Source organism: Myotis davidii, unplaced genomic scaffold (assembly GCF_000327345.1).
Source record: "Myotis davidii unplaced genomic scaffold, ASM32734v1 scaffold935, whole genome shotgun sequence".
NCBI lineage: Eukaryota > Metazoa > Chordata > Mammalia > Chiroptera > Vespertilionidae > Myotis > Myotis davidii.
The window spans coordinates 1,954,622-1,968,104 of NW_006286974.1; the positions used below are offsets into that span (position 1 = coordinate 1,954,622).

Consider the following 13,483-nt stretch of genomic DNA (forward strand, 5'->3'; position numbering starts at 1 on the left):
TTCTCTTCAGCACTGCGTCTCCTCTGAGTCTGGGTATGATATTCTCTTTCCTCCTAGTTGTAGAATTTCCACTCAGCCAGCCTTCCTGTGGTTCTGGATGATGTCCATTCTGTCTTTTAGTTGTATTTTTGAAGTAGTTGTTCGAGGCAGCAAACTCAGGTGTTTACCTATGCCACCATCGTGGTTTCTCTCTCTGTATGTGACTTTGCCACAAGTCAGTCCGAGGCTTGGACCTGTCTGAATGCTGTATCCACTCTCCACAGCTTTGAACTCTGTCTGATAGGTTGCTTGCCTCCATTTCACTTAGTTCTTTTTCTGGAGATTTCTTCTTTTTTCCCCCCCATTTGGGAGTTGCTTCTTTATCTCCTCATTTTAGCTGTCTCTTTGTATTTGCTTTTTTTTTTTTTTTAAATCAAGTCAGAGCTGTAATCTTTTTTTTTTTTCCGCTCTATCCACTGAGCCGAACTGGTTTCGGCTGTATTTGCTTTTATGTATTAGATATAACTGGTATGCCTCCCAGTGTTTGTGGGATTGCCTAATGTGGAAATGTCTTGAGGGTCCAATGGTGCAGTCTCTTTGTTCACCTGAGTTGTATGCTCCGGGAATGCCCTTTGTGTGTGTTATTTGGGGTCACCTGTTGTAATTGGGACTTGATTGTTGATGTCCCATTTGTAGGAAGAATCTCCCTTCTGACTTGCTGCCAATGAGGTTCAACCCCAGTGTCATTGTGCCAGCTGTTCTGTAGTTGCTGATGGAACAGAATAAAACACAACAGGCCCAAACCAGAGACACCATGAAAATCAATCTACTCAATTCAGCAACAACAGGATAGACTAAGAAGGAAAAAGAAGACAAAGCAAAGGGAAGGAAAAAATAAAAAGTATTCTGAAAGACACACAACCAAAAACTTAGAGGGGATATAAAGAAAAAGGGAGGCCCTAACTGGTTTGGTTCAGTGGATAGAGCGTCGGCCTGTGGACTCAAGAGTCCCAGGTTTGATTCTGGTCAAGGGCATGTACCTTGGTTGCGGGCACATACCCAGTGGTGAGTGTGCAGGAGGCAGCTGATCGATGTTTCTCTCTCATCGATGTTTCTCACTCTCTATCCCTTTCCCTTCCCTCTCCCTTCTTCTCTGTAAAAAATCAATAAAATATATTTTTTAAAAAAAGAAAAAGGAAGAAAGAATAAGATGAAAAAATGGCTATATGGAAGCAAGAAGGAAGCTAAAAGATCTAGTATAAGGAAGAAAGAAAAGGAAACAATAAATGAAATAATAATGAATTTAAAATGTAGTAATAATGGGTATATTCAGATATAGATAGTAAAACAAAAGAAATGAGAAAAAAACAAAACAAGACAAATTAATAATAGGCTAAAGTAGAATAGAATCAAAGGAAAGAGAGAAATTTGAGATATGCAAGAAGAAAGAATAAAAAGGAGAAACAACAATAAAAATACACACCCCGAAAAAAAACAGAAACACACACACACACACACACACACACTCTCACAGACTCACACTCTCACAGACTCACACTCACACACTCAAATTTCTTTGGGTCCACTATTTGTGGGCCTGTCTAGATTTTGCTCTGATGTTGTTGAATCTAGTCCCTTGGTGGACCTGGGCCTTCTGGGAATTGCTCCAGTATAGGTGAATATGAGTGACTGTCCCTTCTGGTCCTGAGCAACCTGATTGAGGTCCCAGAGGTTGAAACCCCTAGTAATCTAGTGTTTGGTGACTCCTTAGCCTAGAGGCTAGGTCTTCCCTGAGCCTCACACCTTGGTTGTCCCTGTTCTGAGCTCTACTTTCTCCCACAGAACTGGTCCTGCAAGTGTCAGTTGCAGACACTCAGGGTCCCTCTGGCTTTTGCCACAGCATGTCTGGGTTGGAGCTTGTGGTGGGAGCCGGTGTTCAACTCACTGTGAGATCCAGAGTGGTGTCCAAACCTAGTCTGGGTGGTGGCGAGGCTGGGCTCCTAGCTTCTGCTGCTCCCCCTTTCAAGATGGTGTGGCTTCTGATCTAGAGCCCCACCTGCCTAGAGAGTGCCTGTGGCCATAGCAGGGGCTCTTTGTCCAGGAAAGCCCGAATTGCCTGCCCCCAAGACTCCTGTGAGATCTGTTTTACACACACACACACACACACACACACACACACACACACGCACATCCACACACTCCCCTCTCATTCCCTTACACACACTTCCTCACTCCAGTTCTACTGGCCGCCATGTTGGAGTTCCCAGTACTTGAAGCTTTATGGTCTAAAAACAATAACCGCTGTTAGTTGAAAATGGATACCTACCACATCCATGAGCAACACACTCATGGGGCAGACTCAATGAGCACCAAAGTTCCACTGAAGCAAGTCCTACTCCATAGGAGCATCTCTTACACAGCAGCTCTTCCACTTTGGTCGTAGCTGGTTCTCACAGCCATTGGCCTGGAACGTCAATCCCTCCCAGTGGCACCAATAGCAGGACAGTGCACATAGCTTAAACAGGGAAGCACCTAGAGCAGGGATCCTCAAACTTTTTAAACAGGGGCCAGTTCACTGTCCCTCAGACCGTTGGAGGGCCGGACTATAGTTAAAAAAAAAAAGTCTGAACAAATTCCTATGCACACAGCGGCAGCAAAAACACCCAGCGGGCCGGATAAATGTTTTCGGCGGGCCGCATGTGGCCCGCGGACCGTAGTTTGAGGACACTTGAGAGTGTCCAGCTCAGGTGACTTGGGAGGTTGAGTCAGTGGGCCCTACAAGACACCTACTACACAAGGCCACTCTACCAATTCCAGGAGACATAATGTGCTGCGACCCTTTAATACAGTTCCTCATGTTGTGGTGACCTCCAGTTTCAGTGTTACAAATTGAACATAATTAAAGTATAGTGATTATTCACAAAAACAATATGTAATTATATATGTGTTTTCCGATGGTCTTAGGCAACCCCTGTGAAAGGGTCGTTCGACCCCCAGGTTGAGAACCGCTGCACTAACTGAAATGAATAATTTATAGGGAATCAACAGTAAAGTAGAGGATGCTGAGAACCAAACCAGCTAGTTGGAATATGAGGAAGCAAAAACATAAAACAAAAATCCCAATCCAAAGAGCAAAAAGAAAAAATCCAAAAATACAAAGATAGTGTAAGGAGCCTCTGGGATAACCTCAAGCATACCAATATTTGAATTATGGGGGTTCCAGAAGGAGAAGAGAGGGAGCAAGAAATTGAAAACCTATTTGAAAAAATAATGACAGAAAACTTACCTACCTGGTGAAAGAAATAGACATACAAGTTCAGGAAGGGCAGAGAGTCCCAAAAAAGGAACCCAAAGAGGTTTGCACCAAGACATATCATAATTAAAATGCCAAAGATTAAAGACAGAGTCTTAAAAGCAGCAAGAGAAAAGGGAGGGCCCATACCACTGTCATCTGATTTCTCAGCAGAAACTTTGCAGCCAGAAAGGAGTGGCAAGAAATACTAGTATTCAAATGATGAAGCTCAAAAGACCTACAACCAATTACTCTATCCAGCAAAGCTATCATTTCTAATTGAAAGTCAGATAAAGAGCTTCCCAGACAAAAAAAGCTAAAGGAGATCATCCACCAAACCAGTATTACATGAAATTTTGAAGGGTATTTTTTTAGAAGAAGAGGGGGCGGAAAAAAGATAAAAAATATGAACAATAAAATTGCAATAAATGTCTATCAACAATTGAATCTAAAAGTCAAAATAAATGAACAAAGAATCAAACAAAATAAACTGATTAATAGATAGAACCAGAGGCATGGAAACATGGAACAGACTGATAAATCTCAGAGGGAAAAGGGGTGAGGAGGTGGGAAGAGATTAATAAACACATAACTTACATCCATATATGCATTACCCATGGACACAGACAATAGGGTGGTGAAGGCCTGGGGTGGGGTGGGGTCCATGTGGAGGGGAGCAATGGAGAGAAAAAGAGAGGGGGATATTTGTAATACTTTCAACAGTAAAGATTTAAGAAATAAAATGTCTAAAAGAGAAGAAAATGGACAATAATATTTAATGCGTTTTTCGTTCAAAGATAAAGTGAGTCCAAATAGACTAGTCAGGTAAAGGAGAATTTTTTCAAACATTTTCCTTAGAATGTGCCATATGTCTATTTTCTTTTGATTTCCATGCTTGGTTATGCAGGGTTATGTTGTTGTTGTTTTAATTCTTTATTGTTGAAAGTATTACATATGTCTCCTTTTCCCCCCATTGACCTCTCTCTGTCACTTCCACCCCCCAAGATTATGTTTTAATATACAATGCAGATTTCTTTATCAATCCTTTGGTCTTTCAACATTGTAAATATAATAGATTTAGTTTTCCAAAGAACTTTAAACTCACACATTATTATTTTAGGCAAATGTAATTTGCAGTGGGACATCTGCTTAAAATAATTTAAAGTGATTCATAAACTTCTTTTGTAGTGTTTTGCAGTTACAGCTGATCCCCATATTTTATGCCTGACTTTTCATATACCTTCTGCCCGACCGGTGTCTCAGTGATTGAACATTGACCTATAACCAGGAGGTCACGGTTTGATTCCCAGTCAAGGCACATGCCCAGGTTGCAGGCTTCATCCCAGTGTGGGGCATGCAGGAGGCAGCCAACCAATGATTCTCTCTCATCATTGATGTTTCTATCTCTCTCTCCCTCTTCCTTCCTCTCTGAAATCAATAAAAAAGTATATGTATTATACACACACACACACACACACATATATATATCCTATATAATAAAGATGTCATATGCAAATAGTTGTTATGCCGTGAACTGTAATGACCTACCGGTCACAGATCAGCAGGAGGGTTGGGCAGCGAGCTACAAGCGGGAGGCGGAGAGCTACAAGAGGGGGCAGGGCAGCAAACTATGGTGTGGGGGAGGGCAGGGGGGAGCAACAGGAGGGCGGCAGCGAGCTATTGGCAAGCTACTGGCACACAGATTCGTGCGCAGGGCTACTGTGTGTGTGTGTGTAGCTTATATTATGTGCTAGCATCCTAATCAGTCTAATCCAGAGGTGGGGAACCTTTTTTCCGCTAAGCGCCATTTAGATATTTATAACATCATTCACGGGCCATACAAAATTATGGACATAAAAATTAGCCTGCTCTAGTTGGTCAAACATTTAATAACTCACCCCTATTTGCCTGGGCAGGGCCAGACCAAATGATTTCATGGGCCTTAAACAGCCCTCGGGCAAGATGTTCCCTGTCCCTGCCATCAGTTGATTGATGATGATTTCTTTCCTACAGCTTAGCAGTGTTAACCTGCCTGCCATGGGGCGCAGGTGGTGGTGGAGAGGTGCACTTGAAAAACAGGGCCACCCATCACCCCTCCACAACTACCCCTTCCTTGTTCTGGCATTCAAGACCAGGTTTATATTGTTCCCCTTCCAGAGTGCAGAGCACCAGGTGGTTCTAGAGCTGGTATCTTACTACCTGGCCCTTCATTCCTTCCAGCATTTTTCCCTCTGTTGGGGGTGGGAGATAGGGATTGGGGAGGCAGTGAGACAGGGGACATACAGAATGACACGACTAGTTGTTAGGTGGGAGCTTTACCCCAAGAAGCCACAAGGTATCCTTGGGAAGGGAAGACATGTTCCTTTTCTCTACCTCCTGAGGGACTAGAGTGGCACGAAAATGGATTTGCAAATATTGGAGGGAGTGGTATCAAGATTGTGAGAATCAGAGATGTCTGGCTTCCTGGGTCACTGCAGGGTTACAGAGATGACTGCTGGGGCCAGGGCCTTGAATCCCTGTGAAGCTTATCACTTGCTCACACTAGTTGCAACCCTGCCTGAGAGTCACGGAGCTTTCTGGAACCTTAGTGAGGGATTGCCATTTTAGGTGTGGCTCTGTGGGATTTGGGGACCAGATGTCTTTCATTGCACTTCCACTTTTGCTTAGGTTTCAGATTTGGCTTTCGGATGGGTGTGCAGGAGCATGTAACTGTAGCCGGGAGTTTTCAAGTAGTCACAAAAGAAATTGTGGGAGTGCCCTCTGGTGGTGAATATCTTTTAAAGTATTTATTTATTTTAAAGTAATAATTTAAAACATTACAGTTTGTGGCATTGAGAACCAAACCAGTTGATGTGAATACTTAAATAACTCATATGTCAAAGGTTCATATTAACTTCCATTATTAGGTTGAACAAAGGCTTCCATTTTTCCTAACAGTTCTATCTCTTGTGCCTGGCAGATTACCTGGCATATATCGGATGCTCCACAAATATTTATTGACTAAATGAACAGAATATTCTTTCTTAACTAAGCTTTTGATAGTGAATTCTGTCACATAGGAAAGCTGGGTTAGATGTTTGATAGAAGACAGGAGCCATGCATACAGTACTTCAAAAAAAGTATACAACTTGATTTTTTTTTACAACTTGATTTTTTGATAAAATACATAGTTTTAGTTAGAAAATCACTGGGAGGCATTTGTGATTTGACCACAGGTCAAACTCCAAGTGTAGATTGGTGGGATCATGATGTGAATAGACAGTGAAAATGGTTGCTGAGGGGTCAGGCTGGGCTGTGAATTTGACATGAACCATCAGGGTGGCTGCTCTGAAGACATGGAGAGCACTGTTGAGGGAGGGAGAATTTCGGAATCTAGGCTGTCAGTATGGGAGGTGTGGTGGAGGAAGTAACCTAGGGGAGCTCCCTAAAATCAGTTGCAGGGACTGTGCAAGCTGGGCTCTTGCCAGCATACCTCTTTCGGTGTAGGGCAGTCAAGGCCTCTGTTGAGATGCCTCTTGTTCTCATCTTGGGAACACAACACTGCTGGTGAACACTCTTTTAAATGCTTCTTGGCCATGTAGAACTCTGATTGTTTGTTTGTTAATACCCACCAGAGGATGTTTTTTCATTTTTTTTGTGTGTTTTTTGTTGTTGTTGATAGAGTGGAAGGCAGGGAGAGAGACAGAGAGAGAGAGATATTGATTGGTTGCCTCCCACATGCACCCTGACCAGGGCCAGGGATCACCCTGCTACTGAGATATCAGACCAGAATTGAACCCGGGACTCTGTAAAACCGGTTAGGGTAAAATACCTGTTCAAGCTTTTCTTTGAGTAGTTTATCTTTTTATTATTGACTTGTAGGAGTTCTTTAAGTATTCTGGATATCAGTCCTTTGTTTCAGATACATATATTGCAAATATTTGCTGTCATTTTATAGGTCCCCTTTTTCACTTTTTAAATGTTTTTTAATGAGCAGTTTTATTTTTGAGAAAGTTTGTGTGTGTGTGTGTTTAAATCACTATATAAGCACATGTCCATTTATACGTACATGTGTATATGTATACATATATGCAAAACTCTGTTTTAACACAGAAGTTAGGGGAACATATATACTCTTCTGCAGTTTGCTTTTTTTACTTACTGAGCCAGTAGTTTTTAATCACTCTCAGTGTTAGAGGTTTTCTCATTCTTTACAGCTGCATAGCAGCCGGTATTTAATAAAGTTCAATATTAAACTCGAACTCTTTGTGCTGCAGTTATTTCTGGGCTTTGCTGGGACAGCTTCTTTTATGCTGTTCGCGGTGGACGTTCTGTGACCTGTGGAGATGTGAGCCATGTTTTTAGGAAGGTGGTAATAGAAAACGTTCCCCTGGTTTGGATACTTCAGACCCCAGAACATTAAAAAGTTTGAAAAAATAAGAAAAAGTATTCAGCATTATCACTGTTTCATTTTGCCGACATTTAGGCTCCCTTCACTTATTGCAGTGGTTCTCAACCTGTGGGTCGCAACCCCTTTGGCGGTCGAACGACCCTTTCACAGGGGTCGCCTAAGACCATCCTGCATGTCAGATATTTACATTACGATTCATCACAGCAACATTACAGTTATGATGTAGCAACGAAAATAATTTTATGGTTGGGCCACAACATAGGAACTATATTTAAAGGGCCAGAAGGTTGAGAACCACTGACTTAATGGATTTTGTCCTTAGTTCCCCTTTACCTGTGTCTCATGTGAAGTAGTAAACTAACCAGTGTTCCCTGCAGCTTGTAATAAGTGTCTGTCATGCTTTCACTCAGTCTTTCCCTCTAAAACAGGTCGCCCGGGAGACTGGCCCACCCCACATGAAGAGCTTTGTGACCAAGGTGTCCGTTGGGGAGTTTGTGGGGGAAGGTGAAGGGAAGAGCAAGAAGATTTCAAAGAAAAACGCTGCTATAGCTATTCTTGAGGAGCTGAAGAAGTTACCACCCCTGCCTGTAGTTGAGCGGGTGAAGCCCCGAATCAAAAAGAAAACAAAACCCATAGTCAGGGTAAGCACCTATCTGAATGAAGAGGGTATTTTCACTGCCCGCCGACGATTGGGGAGCTGCGGAGGCTGGCTGCTGCCTCTAGTGGAAGGGGAGGGAGCTAATGTGCACACGCCAGGCCCCAGACACCCTTTACCCGGCCACCTTGTATAGTTCTCTTGGGCGTCCCAGGTCAGTCAGGTAAGGACACTGAGCCCGGTTCAGTGGAGTTACCTACAGGCTTGCACATGTCTATTGGACGTGGGTGTGCTCGCAGCCCTGTGATCAAAAGGGCAGTCAGTGCCCACCCGTGGGAATAGGAGTGAACCGCGCTTCCTCTATCTCGTGGACTGCTGTACTGTTCCATTGTGAAGGAGATTCATGGGAGGAAAGCTGGCTAGGGGCAGATATAGGAGCGAGACATCTCACTGTAAACCCTGTTTTGGAGTTTTGAGTCATACCGATGGATCTATCAAAAATTATATTGCTTCTCCACTTCAACCCCAAAGAAGGGACAGAGTCCATGTGGGGACATTTATGAATGTCATTATTGTCAATATGGTTTCATGCTGTATGAACATCCAAATTTTTCTTACACATAAGTTAGCATCTATACATAGAAAAGTTAGCATACTTTTGAAGTTTTCTTTATTTTCTTAATAGCATACTTCAGCAATTTTCTTTTTCTGCTGGAAGTCACTCCTCGTCAGAATAGGTGAGGACTACTTGAAGCTGCAGGTGCCCACTGTGGGGTTCTTTCTATGTAGCATCAGCTTGAAAAAAAATTTTTTTCAGTATGTTTTTAATCGTTTCTGGATTTTGAGTCATTGTTAAGAAAGCTGGGAACCCATCTTATAATACAGAGTTATGGGAAATTTTAGGAGTAGTGTTCTTATTTTTCTACCTTTTCATTGTAATTTGTTGAAATTGTTAAAAAGCAGAGATTACAATGATGCTTGCCTACTCATAGTGAAATGTTGATGTTGGTTTGCCAGGAAGACCTTAAAATCACTTTAGAACAATCATAGAAAATCATTAAACATCTTTCAATTAAAAATAGGTTTTAAAAAAGAGCAGCTTAATTTGGAGCTATTAGATCAATATAAAAGTAACTCTTGTCATGTCCTGATCTCTGAATTGAGATATGTGACTAACATGGCACATGGTTTCTGTAATAATTGTTTCTCAGGTACAGAGCGGCCCAGAACATGGCCAGGTGATGAACCCTATTAGCAAACTGGCCCAGATCCAGCAGGCGAAAAAGGAGAAGGAGCCGGAGTACATGCTTCTCACAGAGCGAGGCCTCCCGCGCCGCAGGGAGTTTGTGATGCAGGTGGGTTATTGCAGCTTGTGGAGGGCCCTTCTCTGACTTCGTCCCATCTCAGAACCTGACGAGACCCCAGGTCCAGTGTGTTGGGCCAGTGGTCCGCTCCCTGGCATCAACATTGTCCATGTTAAGTCGACGTTACTTGCAGTAACTTGGTGCCTTAAAGCCTTACTTCTCTGTACAGGGCTGCTATTTTTGTTTACATTAACAAGTGAGATGAAAGTAAAACATCAAAGACATGTTGGAACTTCTCTTATTTGTAAACAATATAAGTGACTTCTCTGCTCAATCATAATAATTTTTGAAGACTAGAATTTTCAGTTTTTTCTAGTTATAATGTCATAGCTGAGACTTGACATACTTTTAAACTTAATCTGCATTATTAACCCTTTCTCCATCACTTAAGTCTAGAATAGACACTCAACAAAACAACGTATTTCTTGCTCTATAGAGTTTGCAGATTTCGGTGGTATAAAACCCTAATCATGGCTGTTTCCACAGCTGGTTATGGAGTCGGGAAGAGATGAGCAGCAGCACACAATTATACAATATTTCCACCATACAAATACAACAGATGTGCCCTGGCCAGTGTGGCTCAGTTGGTTAGGCATTGTCCCGTGCACCAAAAAGTTGTTAGTTCGATTCCCAGCTGGGCACATGCCTGGATTGCGGGCTCGATCCCCAGTAGGGGGTGTGCAGGAGGCAGCAAATTGATGTGCTCTCACATCAACGTTTCTGTCTTTCTCTCCCTTTCTCTTCTCTCTCTCAAAATCAGTAAAAATATTTAAATATAACATGTAAAGAACTTCAGAAGCATAGATAACTGCCAAATGTAGTCAAATTAGAAAGTGATGTGTCTTAAGTATTCATTACCTGTTAAAATAATTTAATTATAAGCTTATATAATACACAGTTCGATAATGGCTGCCTGTAACAATGAGCTCTCCCAATTCCTGCATATTTACCAGTCTGCTCTCGCACGCTGGTGCAGGCAGCTCCCGGGTGCCACTGGTAAGCTGTCTGGCTTCAACCGTTGCTGGATTCTTTGGCCAGCACATCAGTTCCTGACCGGTCTTTACGCTGAAGGTTTAAGCACTGATGAGTCCTGCCTTCTTTCTGCAGGTGAAGGTTGGAAACCATACCGCGGAGGGAACAGGCACCAATAAGAAGGTGGCCAAACGCAACGCAGCTGAGAACATGCTGGAGATTCTTGGTTTCAAAGTTCCGCAGGCTCAGCCCACCAAACCAGCCCTCAAATCAGAAGAGAAGGTGACTGCGTGGGTCTCTGTGTCCTTGCTCTCTAATTGCAAGATGATCTTCTCCCCTTAACCTTAACCTGGGGGACTCTGGTACCTCTGAGCCATAAAGCAGCCCTGCTGTGCAGCGTCTTCTCCATTTGGACTATTATAATGTAGTCAGAAAGAGAGTTGCATGTCTATGGCCACAAAAATTACTCTGGGTCGTGTTATTGTTCCAGTATCTTTGTGGTCTAGGATGCTTTGCTGGAGGGCAGCTTGCTCCTTTCCGTTAGTGCAGCGGTAATCAACCTGTGGCTCATGACCCCTTTGTCACAGGCGTTGCGTCGCCTAAGACCATCCTGCCTATCAGATATTTACATTACGATTCATAACAGTAGCAACATTATAGTTATGAAGTAGCAACGAAAATAATTTTATGGTTGGGTCACAACATGAGGAATGATATTTAAAGGGCCAGAAGGTTGAGAACCACTGTGTTAGTGGGTTGCTGGATAATGGGGTTTGATATTAATGAATGTGTGATTCTGTCATTTGCACTCTTAGAATGAGGTCCATATAAAAGATGCATCAACTTGGGCTCTCATGAGTTGTGGAGCAGGCTTTGATTTTTCTGGGACATGGCGATAGTGTGATTTTAGAGTTATGGCCAAAGCCATAGTTTAGACTTGAGTTTTCTTATCTATAGACTAGAGGCCCTGTGCATGATTGGGGCCGCGGAGGGACTGTGGGAGGGCTCCAGAGCATGTCTGGCCCATCTTGCCCAGTCCTGATCAGCTGGACGCCAGCAGCAAGCTAACCTACCAGTCAGAGCATCTGCATCCTGGTGGTCAGTGCACGTCATAGCAAGTGGTCGAAGGGTCAGACACTTAGCATATTAGGCTTTTATTATATAGGATGATATAAAAGGCTAAGTGACCGACCATATGTCTGTCCAACCAACTGACTGGGCAGTACATATGGCAGTTTTCATTTAGGAATGGATATAATTGAAATCCCCCATGAAATGATTTGTAACGGATCTATTATTGAAGCTACCTTTGGAAATAGTATATCTATAGATAATATTAAAAATATATCTAAATGTGTTACTTTTTTGTCCTAAAAATGAGCACGTTCATAAATTAAATGAAGAAATTTTGGATATACTCCATAGAGATTTTCACAACTATTTGAGTGATGATTCCATCGATTCATCAGATGATGACAAAAAGGAAAATTTTCCCACTGAATTTCTTAATAGTATTACTCCTTCGGGAATGCTGTGTCATAAATTAAAATTGAAAGTGGGTGCAATCATCATGCTACTGAGAAATCTTAATTGTAAATGGGGTATTTGTACTGGTACCAGATTTATTATCAAAAGATTGCAACCTAACATAATTGAAGCTGAAGTATTAACAGGATCTGCACAAGAAGTTCTGATTCCAAGAATTGATTTGTCCCCCTTTGACACTGGCCTCCCATTTAAATTATTTCGAAGACAGTTTCTTGTGATGCCAGCATTTGCGATGACTATTAATAAATTGCAAGGACAAACTCTAGACAGAGTAGGAATATTCCTACCTGAACCTGTTTTTGGACATGGTCAGTTATATGTTGCTTTCTCTAGAGTTTGAAGAGCTTGTGACATTAAAGTTGTAAATACTTCATCACAAGGGAAATTAGTCAAGCACTCTGAAAGTGTTTTTACTTTTAATGTGGTGTACAGGAAGATAATAGAATAAGTTTAATCAATTTATCAGTCATTGCTTTTATCAATGTTTTTATATCATGTTTTTGTTGTCTTTATATCATGTCTTTGTTATGTTGTTTATTAACTAATTTATATATTTTTATATACATTCTACTAATTTTCATCTCTGACACTTCTATTATAGAGAAAGGGCAAATAGCGATATTAAAATATTTCTTCTAATTAATTTCCTTTCAGTGTGCACGAACCCATGCACCGGGCCACTAGTTTCTTTATAAATTTTAAACTATATAAAACTAATCTTATATTGAAAATTTTACTTCTGCTAAGACTGTTAAACACTACCCTTAACCTTGACTGACCTTGTCTCTAGTTACTGAAAGCTCCTATTGGAATAAACATGAAAAACCCAGGACTGATTCATTCACCTTTGCCGGTTAGTTGTATCAGTGGTGAGAAGTGGCACCCACTGTGGCCACATAGTTAATAAGTGGGACCCCAAATACTCATCAGAGAATCTGCATAGATCCTAGACTTGGCTTTCAGCTACCTTACCTTCTCAGAAAGGAGACCTTGTGTTTGACAAAATTTTTATCTAGTAACATTTCCCCGTAAGTTTGTTAATGTACAGAAATGTCACCTTATCTCTTAATTGGATTTTAGCTCCAAGAAATATTGTGTAGCTTGTTTAAAGTGCCTTCTCCACCTTGGGCTCTGCCAATCTAGTATCTTCTTTTTCTGGTTTAATGTTCCCCTCTCTTCCTGTGAGCGCAGACGGAGGCTCAGCGTTTAGTCCGGTGCAGTTAGATGCTCTCATGGGCCGGCTGGCACGGGCGGGTCTGTACACTGCGGGGGAGCACTGGCTTTGCCTTAAGGCTTGTTGGGCGGCAAAAGCAAACTGGTGCTCAGGCTTTGGGAGGAGGGTC

The 13,483-nt window shown here is 42.1% G+C and overlaps 1 protein-coding gene across 5 annotated transcripts in view; it reads left to right on the forward strand.

Annotated features, from left to right (window-relative positions):
• STAU1 (staufen double-stranded RNA binding protein 1) overlaps positions 1 to 13,483 on the forward strand; it is a 55,045-nt gene that overhangs the window by 34,823 nt on the left and 6,739 nt on the right. For 4 of the 5 annotated variants that reach the window (XM_006758804.2, XM_015560719.1, XM_006758803.2 and 1 more), the window contains 3 exons: positions 8,072 to 8,302; positions 9,468 to 9,611; positions 10,728 to 10,874. In XM_006758804.2, coding sequence (XP_006758867.1) covers positions 8,072 to 8,302; positions 9,468 to 9,611; positions 10,728 to 10,874 — 522 coding nt within the window. The remainder of the gene's footprint in view (positions 1 to 8,071; positions 8,303 to 9,467; positions 9,612 to 10,727; positions 10,875 to 13,483) is intronic. The other variant, XM_006758802.2, reaches the window with a different exon arrangement.